General features: G+C 39.4%; 1 protein-coding gene across 3 annotated transcripts in view; it reads right to left on the reverse strand.

Moving 5' to 3' along the window:
* Positions 1–1,891: 1,891 nt before the first annotated feature.
* Positions 1,892–22,531, reverse strand: part of vps50 (VPS50 EARP/GARPII complex subunit) — a 103,109-nt gene continuing 82,469 nt past the window's right edge. For all 3 annotated transcript variants that reach the window (XM_014994207.2, XM_014994208.2, XM_088010185.1), the window contains 6 exons: positions 14,093–14,241; positions 11,875–11,971; positions 11,213–11,371; positions 7,947–8,068; positions 4,663–4,852; positions 1,892–4,551 (listed from right to left, as the gene is read on the reverse strand). In XM_014994207.2, the coding sequence (XP_014849693.2) occupies positions 4,432–4,551; positions 4,663–4,852; positions 7,947–8,068; positions 11,213–11,371; positions 11,875–11,971; positions 14,093–14,241 (837 nt within the window). In that variant the 3' untranslated portion in view covers positions 1,892–4,431. The remainder of the gene's footprint in view (positions 4,552–4,662; positions 4,853–7,946; positions 8,069–11,212; positions 11,372–11,874; positions 11,972–14,092; positions 14,242–22,531) is intronic.

Raw genomic sequence — 22,531 nt, forward strand, 5'->3', positions numbered from 1 at the left:
ATGTAATGTAATTTAATTATATTATAATCCGTGAGAGCTCCAAAACTACTCTACTGAATTCAGTACACGACTAAGTCAGTCCAGGACTACGGCACGCCAATTAACTGTTTCATCAAGTTACATTCATCAAAGACGTCTTCATGCTTCAGATGCCACACATGTGGCTTCATATCATCACTCTCACACAAGGCCTTTGTGACCTCTGATCTATGTGGGCACCAGGTTGACGGCAACCTGATGGCGTCGTCGTTCATTCGCGCCCGAAATGAAGAAAGAAAGAAACGAAGAAAACTCCTAAACGAACGCAGCCGCGTTCCACCGATTCAGCCGCGGCAAAACTTTGTCTCGCAGCCACCGCACGCAGTGAACAAAACTAATGGGTTCTGCCAACTGTTGTTCGCAGCTAAAGCAGGCGCGAATAAACGCGAATGAGGTTTATGCCAACAGCGAAGCACTGAGAGGCCATGTAGGTCAGCGGCGGCGTGGAATTTGTCAGAGGAGCCGACGCGCAGGAGCAGAGGGAGCACCGCCTTCGATCTGAAAGGGCAAGCGGGGCGCAGCTTCACGGGGCAGGAATGGCTGAACGCTGCTTACAGGGAAAATGCCAAAATGGGGGGATTGCAAAGTACAAACCGCGTATGCACTGCAGGGCCTTGAAAAGATTAATCAATCATTCAAAATGTCCGCGCTAAAGCCACCGAAACACGGTGATCTTCCAAAGCTGAGAAGGAGAGACGACCATTGATCAGAAGAAAAAAAACCGAGTTTCCAGCAAGACAGGAGGAAGGTAAAATAAATAGAAAGAATGTGCACAAAATGAAGTTGGAGACAAGGATCACAGAAACAAAGGACAGGGGAAAGACAGAGGAAAGAAAGGAAAAAAAGAAGTTAGGAGATTAGGGAGGAGAGTGGATAATTAAAGAATCAAACCAGGAAGAAAATAAAATGTCAGAAAGGATGACAGCGGGAATTGGTTTCAATGTTATCGTTTCTTTAAATAAATTATTCAACGGTGCAGATACCCTATTCTCCACTTTTTGTAGAGCAAATCTGTGCAAACACTGTAAGGCGCCCGGAAACCATCAAACTCAACTGCGCAGGCAAATAAAAAAAAAAAGAAAAAGCGTCTCCTGAAAATGGCGAGGTGCTGAACTAAAAGTAGAAGAGAAATGAGCCAAAGCACAAAAAAAAAAAACATCTCTGAGAAACCTTTCCGAAAGAAAAGCGTCTGGCTGGTTGAAAGCAAAAATATATAAAAATGAGGAATGACTGAACTTTTCCACATTACTAAACACATATACATGATTTAGTCATCAATCTGTTTTTGTGCCTCACCCCTGTGGCATCTTATGCTGGGGAAGCCAGAAAAAGCCAAAGAGGACTGATATGCCACTTTCAAGGCAGCTGCTAGAGGGGCGCAGCGTACTGCTGATGAGAGCAGAAATCTGAAAGTTCCTCCCTCTGATAAATATGATCTGGGGGTAAAAAAAAAAAAAAAAAAAGGGAAAAAATCCAGGCGTTATTTTTGTTGTAATGGGGCTGTTGACTCAAACGACATGAGCGGTAAACAGTGTATCCAGGAGTAAGTCGTCTTCGAGACTGCATTTCCTGTACGGACACATAAGAATGAATCTGTTCTAAAAAAAAACAAAAAAACATCCAGATTGTCATATTTATAAGGACTCCCTTATAGATCAGTGAGGGCAACCTAATCAGTTTCCTTTTAGGCTTGTAGCCACACAGAAAATCGCATTAATTAGCCTGGTGTATCCTCTAGCTGAGCAAAACATTAGGACATTAGAACAGTTGATGCCAATTCACGATGAAAACGTTTAAAACACCGACAGCGATTATCAGGCTTATCCATGCGACAACATACGGACAAAAAGCATTTCCAGTGTTAGTGTATTCGTTTATTTGTCGTCCTTTCTTCCTCCTACAATAACAACAATCGTTACATACAGATTTTCACGATAGTGCACTTGAAGTTTAACTTGATGGTCGTTAAATGTTTGTCTTTGACTCGGATGATAAGTTACACGAGGCGATAACCTCCACAACAGCGGTCATGTAAAAACAGAAAAAGAAAAAAAAGCCATGAAATAAATACAGCCATTGTCGAAAGTGTTCATATTTACAGTTTCTTTTTTCCCCGAAATAGCTGCACACAAGATGAACCGATGAGGCTACCGCAAAAAACTGGAACTTCATGTATTTCTTTTTTTCCATTTTTAGACGGTTAGGTGAATAAAGGATGCCTCTCAGCTGCTCCGTTCTTTTTATCCAGGAAAGTTTTGCCTTTATGCTTTAACTGTATTTGGATGATATTTTAGAGACAAATATGGGTACATCCCAAACAGTTTTTATTAAATTAGAACAACGTGGGACTCGTTTGTCAGCATAAAGCAAACCCTTTTCGCCCAAACTCAATCGTGAGGTCTAACTTGCTTAGTTGATAATTCAATGTGCTCATACAGACAACAGCTTTGCAGGATTTTAATCAAATTTGCACATTTTAGTCTAGCATTTTGTTAGCTGCAAGTGTCTAAATGAGATAAACACTCTGAAATAAGGTAAAAATGTTTTTTTTTTTTTAAATTACTATTGGATCCAGTTTTGCAGACTTGGTTCAAAAACGCAATTTTTTAAACGTTGAACCCTTTACCTGAAAATAAGAAGTGAATATTGTCAGATCAGACAACAAGATCTGAATTGTTTGACATCATATGAACATTTACTTGAAGCCTAAGTTCCTTATGTAACAGAATGAGTTGTTATTTTTAATGTTCTATGCAAATTTAGGCATTTTCAAGGTAAAGCTTTGTTTAAATGTCGGTTTCTGCTCATACCACAAAGATGTGTGAAATATGCTTTCAAATTAAACTTACAGATAGAAACTTCTTATCTTAAGCCTTTACTGTATATTTAACAGAGTCATATTGCTCCAATAAGTGGAAAGTCTCCTCAAAGAAAAAAAAAAAAATCCAAATAAAAGAACAACACAGAAAAACCTGGGGTGGGAACATCTGGTTGTTTGAACTTTTTTTTGTGTTTTTTTTTAAAGAGATGCAACAACAATGGCCAGTGAGCCAGAAATGCAGTTATTCCATATTTTTTTCCCAGTCAGTGAATGCGCAACACAACACTGAAATCTTCGTAGTGGATGCTGCTACTGAAGGAAAAAGACTCGGAGGAAGCCGCTCTCAGTACCGGTGACGTGTCGACAATGAGGCCAGATGAAGCGGAGGGATGATTTGTGAGTAGATTACGTTCTAAAAGATGTTGAGGTCTCTGCAGTTCATCAAGGCTGCAAGAGAGAAAGACCTAAAGAAACGCGGCACAACAGTTATTTTAGTTTTAGCCTTTCGTGTCTTTGACCTCTTCGTGGAAACGTGCCGAATACGGAAATGTCGGTAGCCTTTTGGAAATCTCAGAGGTGAGAAAAGGAATCCACATTCTCTAGAAATACATGCAGATGCTGATTTTTTTAATTGTTTTTTGCTTAGCTAAGGTAAGCTAGCCGCACCAATCCCTGAAATAAATATACAATATTATCTAAAGCATAAATCTGAATAAGTCTGTGATTGAAGGTGGGAAATCAGCCGCAAAACTCTAATCGGTGCTCTTCTAAATATTATTACTGATAATTATCGGCTTGCAAATCAGCTCAAATAAACCGAGTTTTCACCGCTCGGCAAAGGTCGCACAGAGCGAGATGACGAAAATGGAAAACGCACCTCTTCCTGAGAAGGGACAGAAAAAACACACAGCTGGTGCAAATACATAACACAACAATGTCAGGGCAAACTACAGTAATTTATATTATTTTCAGAGTCATCATCTTTATATTACATTTATCTAATTTGTGGACGGAACAAAATAAAAAAAAAAAAAGAAAACGCAGCGGTTCCAGTCAGGCACGACAAACGACGCCCTGAAGCCAAATATTATTCAGCGAGCGAACAGCACAGCCTGGGAGAGCGAGTCGTTAACGCTGATCAACTCTCCCGCTACGAGTGAACACATTGAGACGGAACGGTGCGACATTATCGAATCGATGCGTCTTCTGTCTGAAAGAAGCTGCTGTGTCGTATTCAGATGTGTGATGCTTTAGAGGTTTGTATGAGAAAAGCTACAACTTGATTACAAAGGAGAAAGCAGATATCTTACAATCCATCTGTGCGTAGAAAACCCGCACAAGTCGATGTACATGGAGCGCATTCAGCGACAGGAGCTTGTGTTTGTGACCGTATGAGGACAACATCGATATACATCATCAACAGGGTGACAGACGGACTGACGTCTTCGGCTGGGTACGCTGCGCAGCTCTCTGAATCCTTCATAATTTAGACTGTAAAAGAAAACATTCGGCCGTGAGTTTTCGCTCACGCTCATCTCCAACTCGCTTGCTTAAACGAGACGTTCGCGGGTCTATCTCTTTGGTCTGTCGATGTCGTCGATGGCAGCCAGGAGTTTCTGACGAGCCTTTTTGTTGATGTGCGAGCCCAGGCACACGTTCACCAGATTGGCCAGCTGCTTCATGGAGTACTCCTGCGTCCAACACGCACACACCGGGACACAAAGGGCAGCAAGCGTGAGAGAGGAAGACAAGCAAAATGCAATGCGAAACCCACCCGTTTGATAGTAAATTGACAGTCTTACCCTGTGATTTTTGATAAACTGCTCCATGTCGTTCTCAGTCAGGTAGTACGCCTTGATGTAGGTCTCCACAAACTCCTTGTCGGGGATGGGCCGCAGGTCCGTCAGTTTCTCCAGCTTCATCAGGAACTGCTGAAAGTCCAGCTGCATCAGGGCCCGGCCCTCGTTGCTGCACTTCTTTACGTTGGCGTAGCTGCAGCGGAGGACAGAGAGGGAAGAAAATGGATTTCATTTAAACGGCCGTGAGTCACCGCGGCAACGGCGCCGCGAGAGTGTGTGGCTGAGAGGCTGTCGTTTCAGGTTTATACTTTTTCACGCATGGACACTCGAACCGAGTACCGTCATCTTCAGCAAATATGAGTGGTCACACTGCTTCACTGCAGATTGTAGAGGTACAACAGAAGCTGTCGAGTGTCAAAAATAAATAACAGCGCACCCGCTGACGGATTGCTGCATCTGCCGAGCGCCCTGAATCCAACAAGGCAGTACTTGCAATGTAAAGATTTTTGTTATTCAGCTTGCAAAGTCACCTTTACTTGCAGAAGTAAAACGTTCGAGCAAAAACACGTGCACTGAGACTAAGCTGAAAACATAAAGCCAGAGCCTGTCTCTCTACTTCCAAAGCTCCTCCATGGACGGCAGGCGGCTCCTCCTAGTCCTGCACAACTAGTGTTACTGCCGCAGTAGCCTTAAGTCACCTCTTCGATTTCAATAGTCAGGCCCGATTACAGTCTGACCGGGAGAAATCATCTAACTAGAACCTGACTGACAACATAAAGCGGGTGAAGAGAGACTGATTTCGGTCTTTTGTTTATGCATTTCACAGCTGCTTTCATCCAAAGTGATGATTTGAATCACTGCGCTTTCGGAAGACCCAATAACAACCAGGTTTTTCTCGCAGAGCTTAAACATTTGTTTTTTAAAAAAAAAAACACAAAACAAAAAAAAAAAAACACATTTTGAATTTTAAATACTTTATGAAAGCCTGCACTCAAATTTCCTGTTTACATTTTAAACTCCAAGTCTGGTTCTCGAGTGCCGCAGTCTGTCTCTGATCAAAATAAAATCCCGAGTAACAATTTAAGTCATGTTTCATGTACAGTTTTTAGAGGGAATTATGCCCTTTTTTCCCCCCAGAATTCCAGTAATGCTCCATGAAATTTAATTCTGCAAATGTTTTGAATAAAAAAAGGTAGAATAGGTAATCATATTTCACTGCTTTGTGTTTGTGTTTAATGGCAGAGATCGCTGCCCACATCTACAATACATTAACACACAGAAACACCGCACATTTACATGCTTTTCCTTTTCATTTTCAGTGTTGCTTTCTCTCGTTTATTACCCCTCTGTTTTGCTTTCTCCTTCTCTTTTTTTTGGTTTGTTTGTTTTTGCTTCTCAGGCTTGCCAGAATTTGTTGTGGAGAGTCTGAACTCCAGCGTCAAAATGCTAACAGAGTCATTTTTGTGCGTCTCGATGGAAAGACACGAGCTCCGGACAGAGAAATTAGATAAGAGACTGAGGGAGGCAGAGCACAAACAAACAAGTATGACCGCTCCATCTCGGAGAGAGGGCTGGGAGGAGTGCGTGTGTGTGTTCCTGGTGTGTTTACGCTGCTCGAAGGAGCGCACCGGCAGCAGAAGTCTGAGTCGTAATGGCACATTAACTCGCTGGAGTGAGTTCAAAAGTTCTCTCGCGAAATGAGAGGAAACGTGTTTAGCAAATATCCGGGGAGGTAAACACGTTTCCCCTTCGCAGCGGGTAAGGGCAGCCCTTCCACCTACGCTCAATATTCAGTGTTTGCCCTCTGCTTGAAAACACTTGAGCAGCACGAAGCCATTTAGGCGAATTTTCTTCAACCTAAATCGTACTCTGCGCCTGCAATCCCACCCGCGGAGTAAACTGTAACCAGTTTAAGTAAAAACCCCTGAAGCAGCCCGACCCAACGTCCACGCTCTTTCTCCGTTCCCATTAAAAACGTGTGAAACCCCAAGACAATTGTTGGCAGGTAGCTCATCTCTTTGTCGCCACCTGGCAGAAGGATTTATCGCACCTACTGTCTAAAAAGCCCGCTTCGCACTCACTCTCAACACGTGAGCGTATAAAGACAGCGGGGATGCTAAAGCTCAGGAAAAAAACAAAAAGACTAAACAAACACTGCTGCTTTCCGTCACCCGTCACATCCCCATTTTTTTCTCACTTTCAGGGGAGGAAAGTGGTGAAATGCATTACAAGGGATGTGTCAAGAGCAGTGTGCTGTTCTGTGAGCTCGGCGCCGAGGTCGTTCTCTGATGGGAGTTTAGAGAGGCCTAGGAGATGTGAACCGGCACCGAGGGGGGTTCCTGCAAGAGTGGAATTTAATAAATGGGAAAAGAGTCTGAAGTGCTTTAGGTGGTTTCTTTAGTTTAGCTAAAGAAACTAAATTTTGGATGATTTAGTTTACCTGAGATGATTTTGAAGCTTTACTTCTATGAAGTTACGATACGAGCAAAAGCAAAAAAAGAAGCAAATACTAACTTAATTATTCCATGAAAAAATAACTAACATCTGCATACCCATTCTTAAAACTTGAGTTGTTTATCAGTTTTTAAGAGGCATTGTGGGTAGTCCAAAGAGTCACAGGTTTCAAGACTTCTGCTCTAGACAACGGCTGAGCCACTGAAACACACTGATCCTTTCTTGATCAGCAGTTCTTTAGTCGACTTGATGCTGCGTTTTCATGTTTGGTCCACATGGACTTTAAAATACGTTAACATGCAGAGTAGTTCACGCTCGATTCAACCACATCATCCTTTCCTTGCCTCACTACAAGTGAGATGTTTTGTTTTTTTGCCTTGATTTTCACCAAACACGAGTTAATCGGTGATGAATTTCCTCCTAAGTGTCAGGGTGATATACATCTGTAAACTTAATTTGCATTTAATTTCTCACACCTGGCTGCTTCTTTCCCTCCTAAATTAAATGAAAAACAAAATGCACATGCCTCCGTTCAGGCACTTGAACTATTCGCCATCTATCAGCGATCTATCTTAGTGTTTACCAGAGCAGAATCTGGTGACGACATCAGTCTTTGAATTTACTCCCGCAGGTCAAACTCCTGCAGCACAGTTCAAATTTATACTTAGTAATAAAAATAGTGCAACACTCAGAATGTTTTCACAGAGGTGTTATCGATTCCATGTTGACAACACGTCACCGCAAAATTGTCCTGACCACAAAAGTCTAACCAGGAATAACCAGAGAGCTGAGATGTTTGTGTCACGCAGAGGAGCGCCTTCAGACTTTCTTACCCTTCGACCAGAGTCCTGTTAGCCAGGCGGATGCAGTGCTCCCACAGGACGTTGGACACGGGCAGAGGAATGCGCACGTGTCTGGAAACATCACCGAGCCGCTTGTTGAATTGCTCAAACTCCTAAGAGGACAGAGGAGACGGCATATGAGAAAATAAAACCCCACAATAAAAAAACCGGATTAATCGTTGGTGTTTTGCGTCCGACGTGGTGGGCTTGCACTCTGGGAAATTCATTAAATTGAAAGGTTATCAGTTTTTCTGACGCATTCCAAATTATGTTTGCAAAATACAACATTTTGCTAAAAAAAAGAAAGAAAAAAGAAGTGATTTCAAAGCTAAAGACCAGGCATGTTTCTTATTTAGCTTACTGTCTTAATTATGAGGTTCATTCAATCAATCATTGCTGCACGTTGTTTGATTGAAAAAGCTGCAACACATCAAATTTTAGTTATCTTAAAAAAAATATAGTCTTGACTATTTTATATAAACTAGAGGAATCCATGCATCACTCTTATGAAGGTAATGCTATTTTGAAAGCTACTAGATAACCTGGCCACAATTACTTTGTTCCATAAAAATACAATGTTACTACACTGAGCAGGTAATTTTCATGCAAAGAGAATGCTTCGGACAAAATGACTGCACCAAATTGGAACAGGGAAAAGCAAACGATTCAATTTACTTGCTTTACTTTTTGGTAAATGCTACAATAACATGTTGTTATTCTCAATGCACTGTAAGGAATAGAGTGAAGAAAGGACTGGACAACATTAACCCACTAAGGGACAAATAATACACCAAGCAACATCCTAATCTAATAGTGGGCTTTTAGAGTTGTCTCAAACCAAATCGTAACTGCACAGGGGTTTTAATCACACTTTCCAAAAGACAAACTTTAAGTGAACCTTTGAACCCTTTCTAACATCGCACTCTACAGGTAAGGCCAAATCAACCAATCAAAGCACACCACTCGTTGCCAGCTTTTTCTGTTTTGACACAAAACGTTAAGAGAAACCCTCCCAGAGGACGACGCAGACTGCAGGACGTAAACATGTACGGCGTTGTTTTGGTCACAAGAGGCCATCAGCTGCATTCATGTGTGCCGTGTTTTGATGTTTCCTGGTTTGCAGCCATAAAAACTCCCACGGAAGGAGTTTGTGTTACGTTACTTTGCTGCTCGCTGAAATGCTCAATTATGGATGGCAAACGCTCGTGACATTGCGTTTCTTTTCACTGAAGCAAAAGCAGTGGCTGTGCAGAAGATGCAGAGATACGACGGATGCTCCTCAGTGAAGGGCTTTTCTATTTATTAGGCGTTTGCTGACGCGTCTTGCGAATTTAATTGAAGCCCACTTTTTTAAGTAAGACACGAACCAGGGATTGTAAAGCCGACACGACTTTTTGACGAAAGAACGAAATGTCATTTATTTACAGAGAGCCTCATAATGACTTCTGGCTTAAGCATTTTGTCACAGGAGTCATCCAGAGCCGCCTTCTGCATTTCTGCACCACTTTATATGCAAATCATCACGGAATGACAGCGATCAACCTGAGTTCATGAATAAAATATGCCCGTGTGTTTGTATGTGTGTGCAGTAATGTAACAAAATAGGGCACACTATTTTCAATCAGTGCACCATAACTCAGCCCATGTGCATTAGGTTTGTCTGACAGGTTGGCGGTGCATGGTATTAGCACCTGATGGGGGGGAAATACATGCTTGGTGTAATGTACTTCATGTCGACCATCAGCTGTACTGGTCTGACACGTTTAGCCAGTTAAATACAGAGCCTGTGTGACAATGTTCCTCTCGCAAAGCTGTTTCTAAGCGTTGAATTAGTAGAATTAAACATAAAAACTGAGTCAAAGCAAGTTTGAGGTAAAACAAAACAACAACAACAAAAAAAAAAACAGTTTATTTTTTAGTTTTACATTTATCTATTGGTTCGGTAGAGGTCGGCTCACAATTTCTAACACAATTAAAAGCTATTTATTTAACAATAAATAAAATTATTCGACAAAAACCTCATCTTTTGTTAGTTCAGTAATGCATTCTGGTTTTCTTCATTGCATATAAAAAGGGAAAAAAAAGAAAAAAAGAAAAGAAAAGTGAAGTGGACTGTGTGTTCTTTGCCCTCCATGAAAAATGCATAGAGCAAGCAGGCGGCATGCAAAGAGACGTGCGCTCGGTGAAAACGTTTCGCTCTAAAAATAGCTACGAGGGCAACGAGAGGAGGTGCAGGTAACACTTCGGCGTAGATTCGACTCATAAAAGCTTCACGAAAAAATGACTATTTAACAGTCAGACTGAAGAGTGACAACACAACTTTAGACATGTCTGAAAAAATACATAAATACAAACTGAGTTGTTTTCTCAGCCTGGGGAAAAAACAAACAACAAACATAAACCAGGAAAAGGAATTTAAAGACAGTTTTGTATTAATATTAAAAGTTTATCAGACACCAGAAGATCAAGAATGATCTTTACCTTCGTCTCCCAAAGCAAACCGTATGCTTGCGTTAAGATGCAGTAATCTTAATGACTAGACCTCATCAAACGCTAGTACAAGTTGCTGCAACCACATCCTAAGACTTGTCCCTGATTCCAGTTCTACAGCAGTACAAAGAAGTAAAAACAAACGAAACAGCAGCGTTGAAAACTATCAACCAAAACAATTCACTGCGGGTCAAAAGTCTACACATAATGGTGCATTAAGACAACGGGCTGGTTTCTTTATTTCGCCTTGCATTTTATCACATCTGCAATCTTTATTATTACTTAATGTTTATACTTGTGCGTCTATTTGTCGTGTAGCAGCTGGTGAGGTTCTGATCTATTCTAATTTAACAGGGGACCAAAAAGTACCGCAGGTTTTTCAATCAGATTTTTGATTGAAAAACGCAAATTTCCCGTGTAAAATAAAGACAGTTTAAAAATGTTTTCACTTTATTTATTGTGTGCCTTTAATGTTTTTTTGGTTTTTTTTGTCATCTGAATCAGCACCTTTTGCTGCAAGCAAGAACCCAGAATACATATTTATTTATTTATTTTTTTTACTAATGTGAGAATATGGAAAAAGATTCATCCCTTGTTTTTAGATATAGCTTTCTCTCTGCCGCTGAAATCCTCAATTAATATTTGTCAAATAGATCAAAAATAAGCTGCAGCACAGACTCATCTCATGCAAAACCTGATCATAAAAAAACCACAAGATTATTATTTGACTCGTCACAGTAACCTTTACATATTACAACTACTGTCACCTTCAGCAGCACGTCCACGTAGACGTTGTGCTGCGACATTATCTCCTTGATGTCCCATTTGACTCCGGCCATCATAAGCAGCATTTGCTCGTAGTCTATAGCCTTGGCTGCCACTATCCAGTATATTGGTTTACGCAGTTCGCTGGCTGTGGACACAGTCTGTGAGAGGAGAGAGGAAAAACAGATGGAATCTGGTTGTTTTGTTACATTAGGTAGGTCAAATGATGAATGTTAGCGGTACGTAGTGATTCGACAGGAGTCACGTCTCCTCTAAGGTGAATTACCGCTCGGCAATTAAATGCAATCAACATAAAAGAGATGCGTTTGCTGATGAGTTATGATTAGACTCATTATGATGAAACATTTCTTTTGGAAATTTGATGTAATCTTGTTCTTTGACGGTTTTCAACATGACCTCAGAAACGGGGCCCTTAGCAACGTAGTACACCAGATATGCTACGCAGGCTATCTGGCAACAATTTGATTTAAATTACACTATGAAAAATGCTGGGAATAATTCTCATGAAAAACCTTTAGAAATATGTTAAACTTGTGGAAGAAGCGTGACCGCGGTTGACGACGCTCACACCATCAAATCCGTGGTGGTAAATCTGACCCCTGCCTGCAGACAGATAAAGGAAAAAAGCTGAAGCTTCCAGTACCTGGGAATAAAACTGTTGCAGGAACGGCTTCTTGGCAGCAGGCATCATTGTGTCCAAATGAGACTGCAGGGACTCAAACTGCTCGGCCAAAAACACACTGAAGGAACACAAAGGTAGCATATATCAGCTCAGCGGTGAAGTAATGCGTTCTGAATGAGTTTCTCAAGAGCCTGATACCGGAAAATAATTACAGTGCAAAGTCTTTTAAAATGTAAATGACAGTTTTATGCAAAAAGCCCTAACATTTTGTTTAATTAAACTCGGGATCGATTGTCTTTAATTACTATGGGATTGAGAATTCAAACAAGTTTAATAAAAGTAAAGATTTCTCTACGTTTATTCTCCTATCTGTTTTATGGGTAGATCTATATTTTCAGGGATGCTCACTGAAACCTTAAAGCTTCTTTGCCTTGCAGCTCCTAAAACATGTTTTTTTTTTGTTTTTTTTTCTGTTATTGCTACAACTTTGTATGTGCTGGAAAAATATATTTGTCCTCTAAACAATTTCTTCTGCTTTTAACTTTTCTTTTAAAAAGCTTTCAAAAGAAATTCTTCAAAATGATTACTCTAAACTTCAAGATGTTTCTAAAAAACAAAACTATAATTTTACAGACATGAAACTTTTATTCTCGACACACACGTTTTTTTTTTTTTTGTTTGTTTTATATTACAAAAAGATGAATATGGAGTCTACAGAGACAGTTTTGTTTCAGTCATCACTGTAGCACTAACATCATACTATTCAATAAATACAAAAAATAAAGTTACTTAAACATTTATGGTACTCAGATTGGACTTATTTATTCTTTCACTAAATCAAGGTATGCAGTTGGAATAGATGCTTTTTTAATTTTTTTTTTTTTTAGGTTTTTGTTATTTACATGAACAGATGAACCTACTGCTTCTGGTCAGACACAAGAAACCTCTCCAGAGGGTCATCACTACAGCCCAGAAGCTCATCATCTACCCTCTCTGCTCCCTGGACGATCAGCAGAGATTTTCCACAGTGAAAACAAAAACATTCTGTGAGACCCATGTCACCCGGACGTTCTGTGTTTGAACTGCTCCGCTTGGGCAGACAGTTCAGGGCCATTAGGGCCAAAACAAACAGGCTTAAGAGCAGTTTCTATGCCAATGCAAAGCACACTCACTTTTGAGTTTGGGCAGCTCATTGAATGCTAATGCGTAGCGACCCCCTGTTTCGTAGGACATTTATTTAGAATTTCTTAAATGCGTTATCAGGTACGCCGAGACATTTTAAAACCGTTTGGTGCATCTTTTTGCACAGACGATTGCGTTTATACGTTTCCTACTTATTTACAAAAAAAAAAAAAAATGTTCTAATTTAGATTGTAATTCAGCTCATAACTGGATACACTGAAGCAGCTAATACAAGCCATTTACATCACTTTATTAGGATCTCTATATGGAAAGGTCTTAGCATTCTAACTCAGAAGGTCATAAATGAGCTCTGTGAACTCTTGCTCTGATCGTAGAGTAGAGAAAACTATGTTACGTTAACCTGGAACATCTTGTGTCTTCCTCTTGCTCGACGCAAGGAAAAAATAGAAGCAGCAGTAGCACACGCTACGGTTCGCCATTATCTGATCACACTCGTAGAAATGTGACACCGCATCAACAGCCGGAGGGCTCAACAACACCCAGACGGCCAGCTTCCTCAGTTCGGCTACCACATCTCAGTCCTCACTCTGATGTTTCTCACGCCTGCCTCGTTTGTTCAACCAGAAAACGGTGCTTTTGCAGTTAAACCTGACCTATGATGAAGAGGGTCAGAGGTCATCTGGTGCCATTTGGAGTAACAGGTTAAGATAAAATGAAAATATGCCTTATTCTTGCCTTTGCAAGGTTTTACCCAAGACGGATTGTCACCTCTGCAGCTCAACTCTTTTGTTTTCGTCATTATATGTCCAACAATGCACCAAAGGAACTGATGTTTAGTTTAATTTTGAACAAAGGTGCTGTTAAGTAGTGCATACGATTTTGCAATAGTCAAAGGAAATACAACTACAAAGAGAAACAGAACAGGCTTCATATAAAGATTAGATCAAAGTGAGAAAGTGAATTAGCACGATACGTCAAAAGGAGAGTTTTGATAATCGACGTGTTGCATCGTAGCGCCCAGACTACATACCAGATGCTAATGCAATGACTTATTTATGAAATGCTGTGCCGCAGCATGAGGTGCTATGATGCTTACAGAGACTCGGTGGCCACCACTCTCTGTGCCAGCCCATAGAGAGTCCCACTGTCTGTGAGGATCACCATCTGGCTCAGGTGAGGACTGGGGACCTTCTCCTTCCTGTCCTCTGCGGGGCCGTGGACTCCTGCATTCTCCCCAACAGGATCCTGAAAAGAAAAGAAACAAAGTGAGGGGGGTGAAATCGTAAAATATCCCAAGAAACCTGCATAGTCTAATAAATATTAAAGGACCACCCAACGAGGAATACGACGCAAAGCGACGTGAAAGCGTTCCTTAAGCCTTTATTTATATCTACTTAACCCCGTTTATGAACATTTTGCTGGAGTCTGTTAATATTTAGACACGTGGCTATAACGGGACAAAGAGGCTGTTTGGATATCATTGTGCAGCTGACGGCAAGCCTGTCATCTAGTAAAGAAACAATGAGCGATACGACGACTTTACACAGTCGGGCTCACACTGAATCACTTTGTCAGCTGGAGTCAACATACAGATGTAAACTTGGAACCGTGAGGACGATGACAACACGGGGCTTCTGAGCTTGTGCCCACAGTTAACCTTCCAGCGATGTGTAATTGTCTTGCACACAAAAAACAATTTTGAATTCAGTCAACCTCGTGGAAGACGCAGCCAAACTAAACAAACTCAATCTAAAAATCTGCTGACCAAACATTCTTCAAGTGATCAAATGCATCTTCCTTTTTGGATATCTTTCAAAACCCCTCTTTATCCAACAAGCTTCTTTTTTTTATCCTTTTATTTAAAAAGCGGCTGAGATAGAAAACAAAAGAAAGAAAGAAAAAAAAGTCAGCCCGAGTCCCTTCCCATCAATCATAATAATCTGAATCTGCATAAAGAAGCCATAAAGTGAGGCAGATTGTCGTAATATATCTATAAGGCGTGTCTTGTTGCTGTAATGGATCATACTGGGATACAGAGATTCAACACTGTTGTTGCCGCAAGCCTCTGTGAAACTGCCTCTGAAAGACTCGGGATAAATTATGCAGCTAGTTAACAAATACAAATAGCTTTCAATGAAGAGCCATGTTGCCCACTTAGATACGGAGATCCCGTTCAGCCTGGATTTAATCACGACTGGGCGTTTTCTGTGTCGCCCCGGGAAGCTTTTACAGCGGAGGCGATCCCAAGTATGGATTGTAGAGGAAGTCTAGACTGGGCAGTGAATCACGGATCAGTTTAAAATAGTGGTGGGACTCGGTGAGTGTCTAATTAATTAATCGCAATGAATCAAAACGCATATCAACAGCGCAAGAAACATTTTCAAGTCGAAAAGCAATTTTTCCGCTAAATGACTGAATAAATACACAAATGAGCTCGAGATATTGTTTTCAATCTGTTACTTGGGTTATTCAGCCATCAGATTGATGAAAAGTGCCATTATACCAGCTTTCAAGTGCTTCCGGAAACCCCGATCACTGAAAATAATACTTGTGGACTGTGGACGTAACATAAAGGTGGGGACATCTGCGGTTGCTCCAACATGTTTAGCATTGAGATGGTATTTTTTTTCCATGAATAGCTACGGGGATCGGCTAACTCTTTTTTGCACAACTCACCAGACTTTTCCAGCGTCCCATCAGATTGTTTTCTGAAGCAAAAATAAATCCCAGTGGGCCAACAGAAGTGGATTTGTTGTCTGTTGATTGTGTTGCATAATAGATTTTATTAAGATGTTAAAAGTGAGCAGTTGATTGTTAGCAAAAAAAAAATGACACTTTGGAAATAAGAGATTATCAAAACTTTTACAATGTAATCACTGAGTAGTAGCAGGGCAGATTAAGGCATTGCAAAGTTTGTTTCACTAAGAATGAGGAATAAACTTAATATTTGGGTCAAGATTATGCCGATGTTTTCGCTCTAAACAACACAAAGTTGATAAAGGGATTCTTTTTTGGGGAAATAAATGGCAATGAAGCTTGGATGGATAACTCAGATTGTTGCCTCCATTCAGAACCGTATCAGTCAGGAGTGATCGTTTCCAAAAATTACTATTTCCTTTAAAAAGTAAAATGCCTGCTTGGGTCAAGGTTAAAATACTGGTATCATGAAGAAGCACTTGGTGGAGGTTAGACCGTGAAATGTTGTTGTAAATCAAGGAGGACGGTTTTTAAAAAAAATACAGCTCGTAAACCTCAAAGTGCCAACTATTCAGTAGAATAAGTTAACATGACAGTCCAGCATACATACTGCGTAAAAAATTAACGGTATGTAGCTCTGGAGACAATTTATAGCTCAGACCTGCTGCTGCCTCCTAATGTGCGAACGCTTCAACCTTTCCAGAAACTTGAGGTTATCTCTCTGCAATTAGTCCAAACATGACTGCTGCACCATTTGGCTGAAAGTCATTCACAAGATTAACACGTTAACATTTTTAATGATAAGATTTTTTTTTTTACTTGGGTCGAGAGACGACTTTTCTTCACTTTGAGTTCCTCAAGGTTGTTTTTTTTTTTTTTTTTTGACGTTTGTGCACTTATCTGGTCTTGGAGAGAATAGTTATACATATTTTTTCTCTGATGTAAGGTTTTTAATTTTACTGTAACGACCCCATGCTCGGTCAGTTATAATTGGTAACTTTACAATTTTAAAGCACTTTATTATTTACGCGAAACTTAGAATAAGCCCATGGTAAACAGAGAAAACTGATTTATTTATATCAAGTTCATCACATCCCGAATGAATTTTATTTTAGAAACATTTCTCCCTTCTAAAAATGCTCCCCACTTCCACAAAAAAAAAAAAAACAAATAATAAAAAAAGCGACTACATATTTCTGCTTTATGCGACTGTAAAGCTGTCATTTTGGTCACTGGAGTCAGTAAAGAACCATCGCCGCTAAGAAAGGACTTCTCAAAAGCTTTTCAGCTGTATCAAAGAAGATAAAAATAAAATATGTGCAGGGGTTATGGAGTAAACCCAGAAAGGCCATTAGTAAGATTATTGAACAATAGCAAATGACTCAACAATCTGGAAAATAAACAACAACTGGGGGCCATTTGTTCACACAATGTGGCAAACAGAAAGCAAGAGATATGCAAACCGTAAATCAGGGTCTAAAAGACAAAAGAAGTATGTCTACTTGTACAAACATTCAAATACAACAAACAGTCCATTTATCAGCTCATGAATTCATGCACTATACCTGTGTGTCCCTATTAATGGCGGTTCAGACATTTCAGGAGCTTTTTTTTTTATCTCGTAATTCAGTCAAGCAAACTTATGTGATCTTGCCTAATATCACCATCACCAAACAACAATTGACTAAGCTGCAATAAAACAAGTGAGATGAAAACACATTAACTTTATGAGGGAGGTTGTTTTTCGTGGACTAAAAGAGGAAGCTTCAAACAGAGAAACAGACTGGGAAATGGTTATTCTGTTTGTGACGGTAAACAGACTACTTTTCCCCAGAAAACATGTCTTACTGCAGTTCTTCTATCAACGTTTCTGAAGGCTCCTTGGAAATGGATAAATATTGTAACGACGATAATGTCGGCTTTTAAGACAAAAAGGACATTTCTTCTTTAGTAAGTGGCCACTGCTGCTAAGCAGTCATCTCTAGTTTTTCTCTCTTTTTTTTTTTTTTTACATCAAAGGGTAATTCAAAATGTTTCATCTCTTTCCACATGCATGTTTTTTTTTTTTTAAGGAAGAGGACATCACTTCTTAAAACCAACCACTCCTATTGGCTTTGTAATGCACAGTAATTATTTATTTTTTTCATAACCAGATCAAAAGTGATAAAATGACTGCAGTGACACCTCAGTCAATACAAGCAAGTCCTCAGAAAATGGCAAACAAGGTAAACAAAGGAGAAAGCAAAATAAATAAATAAATAAACATTTGTGGCATTTAAGATTATATGTATTGTATTTTTTTTAGTTCTGCGCCAATATAAACACTCAGACATGGAGCAGGACCTGGCAACTTAGAGGAAAAATCTACAAGCTTTTCTTTTTAAAAAATATTCTGGACAAAATGAATAACTACATTTTATGCAAACAAAATGAGCACTGATATCCAATATTACCTAGTATTATTACTTGCCAATACTGCATAACAAAAAGTAGAAACACAATTAATTAGATGATCTAAATCCTTTTGGGGATTTTAAAGTATGCAAATTCTTAAGAAAATTGTTTATTAAAATATTTGAAGCAGATGCTTAATTTACAAATGAATTCATCTCTCACGCACAATGAGATCTGACAGTTTTTACTATGAAGAAATTCACTTAAAGCCAATTTCTTGTTAAAATATTGAGGCAAACGCTTATCTTTTGCAAATCTATTCTTCCCAAGAGTACACATTCATTCGTCGGTCGTATTTCCTGCACCGACCTCAGCAATCGTTGGCTTTGTTGCGGTGCAACAAACCACAGCTGGTGAATCTTCAAACTTATCAGAAATCAAATTCGAAGCAACAATTCCGCCCCATGTGCTTTTCTTTTTCTTTTCTTTTTTTTTATCTTATTTTCTCAAATATAAAACTGCACATGCAATTATGTTTTCACTGTTATGACCACACTCAATCAAAATGGCAGATGGGCTCGATGCGGGGAAAAGTAAACCAACACCATGTGCTTCCTTCTTTGCCAAGTGTGTGCGCAGAAGAATCCCATATTGGATAAATTAAGTTTCTTCCATATATTGTTTTAAAGTCATGCACGGGGCTGAGAAAGGGGGAGACGAGACAGAACTTTCCAGATATCTTGACTTATTAGGATGTGGCCTTTTGTTGGATTTACGTTCTGCAGCTGTTAAAGATATAAGCAGGAGTTTGTGTTTCTTTTAAAGAAAATAGTTAATTTTTCTTTTTAGCCATTAGTAAGTAGTTTTCTTTTTCCTGATGCCAGAACATGTAATAAATGCACTGACTTGGACTTAACTGTGAATTATGGTATTTATTATATATTTTATGAATGACGAGTAAGCTGCGTAAATATGGATCAATATTTAATATAAAGTTGAAATGCTGATAACCATGACAAATACAAGATGACTCAGGGGGAAGAAAAAGGAGCCACTGTGATATGGGTGAAATCTGTGCATTACAAAGTCATGGCAAAGTACAATTCTTCTTTTGTTATTGATTTTTTTTTATTTTTTTTTTACACAAAATAAGAGCTAATAACTTTAGCAAAGTCAAAAACACATGTCATCCTCAAATAAAATGTCCGTCTCAAGAATACAGTTTTAAAGCGAAAAGCTAAACATGAAACTTTGATCAAAACACGTTTAGTAATCCCCGGATGCTCATCTTACTGAACACTAATTGAATGAATCAAAGTGAAACTTTATTACCCAAGAAGGCATCTGGGAAATTGAGACAGTGGGCTGTGTTAGTACAACAGAGCTACAGGGACAGTCCAGTGTTTTTCCTCACTGTATCGTATATATAAGCTTCATTTTTGCAGATGAAAAGCTCTTAGAAATGTCTCTTGCCTCGCAAATTGAGAGCTCAGATCTCACACTTCTGCAATAGTGTATTGTTCTCATGGAGGACGGACAAAGAAAGGAAGGTATGACTGCTCTATGAAGTCAAAAAAAAAAAAGAAGCTCTTAAAAAGTAGCAGAGAGAAGTAAAGATAGCATATAATGCTGCCTATGTTGAGATCCTGCGGCTCCTCAATCAACAAGCAAGGGAGTAAAGATTTTCAGGCACTTAAAAACCTTTAGAAGCCAGTCGTCCAAAAGAGGAGATGGCCTCACAATAGCGAAATAAAGAGGCCGACACTACAGGAGGCTGAGCAGCAGTAGGACTGGCTCTGCACGAAGCGGCTCCTAGAAAGAAGGAGGTTAGGTCAGCTCAAACTACCGGAGTTTAACAAGTTTAACTTTGAGAAAGCTTCCTCTCGTCGCTGCGCTGGTGCACACAGGTTGCCGTTTAAGGGACAGGGGTTCTTTGAGCAATTTTATCCTTCATTTGGCAACTTCATTGAGTGGTAGTTGAGTCAGTGCGTCTATGGGAAGCACAAGAGCTTCTTATTTGTCACAATAAATAGTGTGAAAGAAGGCATTCAAGGAATGAGCTGAGGTGCTGACCTGTGGTCTTATAACTGTTGTGTCTAAAGTGGAATTAGAAAGCCATTTTCAGTAGCATCAGTACTAAAACAACACAGTTTAAAGTATTTCATTTTAATCTGGTGAAGTTATCTGGTGAAGTTTTCAACAGAAAACTGCTGAAAGTCATCAAAAAAAAGGCAAATCGTGCCTCATTTTCCTTGTTTTTATAAAACCACCAACGCTGTAAATTTGCAGAGAAGCTAGACTTCTCTGTGTGTGTTTACACACTTAGGCAGAAAGACCTCCTCTTGTTATTTCAGCATGATGAGGATAGCAGCTCTTTGTTTCTATGACAATAACGCATCATTTTTACAGCTGTTTTATGACAAACTGCCTCTGCCTCCTTGCTTTCTATTACGGCCTTTATCTGTGCATTCACTATTTATTTAATATCTCCTGTCACCGCTGTCTCCAAACAGAAGACGCTTGACATCAGTCAAGCTTGAAGCACCTCAATCTGACTGCTGCAATAAAAGAAGTACTCGCATTTATTGGCAAAATCAAAGTTAAAACCTTTTTAAGAGCTTATTTGCAAAGCTGTGATTCGAATAATATAATTTTACAAGTCTCCTTAGAGGAACGCCGTAAATATCTGCGACTTATTTTTTTTAGCAAGTATGCTAGACGCGGCTTAAAGCGTGGTAGAGACAAGCGTTTAAATCTGCCTGATGAGGCAACTGCTGTAGCTGGTTCAGCGTGGCAGAAAGGCACAAGTCGAGTCTCCTATATCCAGGACTGTCAAAGAGCGAGCCATCTAATGAGAACGCTCCATTAGATCATCCCTGAAGTACATCTGTAAGTCAGAAATAACTCAGGCTGAACTCAAAGTGACAAAACATACCCCCCCCCCCCTTTACATGAGGAAAAAGTACTTGGCAGAATGTGCCAAGTACATAAAGCCAGGAGACACTGTGAGGTTCAGTGTGTTAATTATCTGTCTGGCACTGACACTCCGAAGTGGTTGTCTGGTTAATGAGCCACTTGAAGAGCCCCTAAAATTTATAGCTTCGGTCTTTTTATTATTTTACTCGTATTACTGAGGCCGTGCTGTCTCTGAATAAGAAATAACAATAACACTTGTATAACAAACAAAGTTTTAATTCACAAGTTGTTCCTGGCGCCGGTATTTGTATTTCTCAAAGACAATACAAAATAATTGCGAGGTTGGTTTTAATTCATTCAGCTGCAAATAGAAGATTCAAATTAAACTAATGGCAATATTTTTAAAGCAACGTGTCTTACTAACATATATATATATATATATATATAATTTTCAATTAATCTTAATTTCAAAGGATCCAATGCAATATTTTTTTTTAATTTATTTATTATCACAAAAAATACAAATAAAAGGATAAAACTAAGAAAAACTGTAATTTTGAAAGGTAAATTCAGCCGAAAGCCTTTAAGCCGGACTATATTACATTTCTCTAAATTTCTGCACACTGCTAGTCAGCTGGCTGAAATGCACTTTATCTTACCTTTAAAAGGAAAGATAAGGTAGAAGAAAAAGAATCTAGATACTCCAGGGTTGCTAGATAAGTATCTGGACTTTCTAAGCATGCTCTACATTTGTAAAAGTGATGAGTACTCCACAGTTTCTAAGTATTAATAAAAACTAAGCGTTGCTGTTCTGGAAGATTTTTTTTTTTTCTTCAAGACAAATTTCCTATTAAGCTAATACTGTGAGAAACGTACAGCTACCCAGCAACAAGCTAAAGTCAGTTAAGCAGTCGACTGCATGGTGGCCGCCTGAGCAGGCAAACAGATTAAATCACTGGCTCATTATACCTGTGTTACTGTCTAAAGAGGAAAGTAGCAAAATGTATTCTCCGCACAACAAGCACATAAAAGCAACTATTAAATTTACCGGGATGTTTGCTCCAAATTTGGACGACAGCATTTGTACCCGAATCAAAATAATACGGTTCATTACAGATAACACTAATGCGAGTGCAATAATATGCTACTTGAAAACATCTGCAGTGATGCTGGTGAACAGCAGCAAAGACAGGTTAATGTGATTGTATCAATTCAGTTATGCGGCGTATTAAATCCTAAAAACGTTGGCCAAGAACCGGGATGAAAATTACAAAATGTTAGGATGGGACGAGAAAACTCAAATAATAAGAATAAAGCTGTTTGTCTCCCATCAACTTGTATGATTTCAATATGGTCAATACAAACCCAAGCTATTTCACATTTTGCCTCCAGCTGCATTTGTTAATTTAGATTCCTCCCTGCATAATATCTCTAAGATTTGATCCTTTTATAAAGTTTGCATTTCTTTTATTGCCATCACAAGACCTACAATATGTTTTGGCATTGAAGACACCAAGCGGTAACGTTT

The sequence above is a fragment of the Poecilia mexicana genome, unplaced genomic scaffold (assembly GCF_051168715.1).
Source record: "Poecilia mexicana isolate PSO_F unplaced genomic scaffold, ASM5116871v1 scaffold_11, whole genome shotgun sequence".
In the NCBI taxonomy this organism is placed as follows: domain Eukaryota; kingdom Metazoa; phylum Chordata; class Actinopteri; order Cyprinodontiformes; family Poeciliidae; genus Poecilia; species Poecilia mexicana.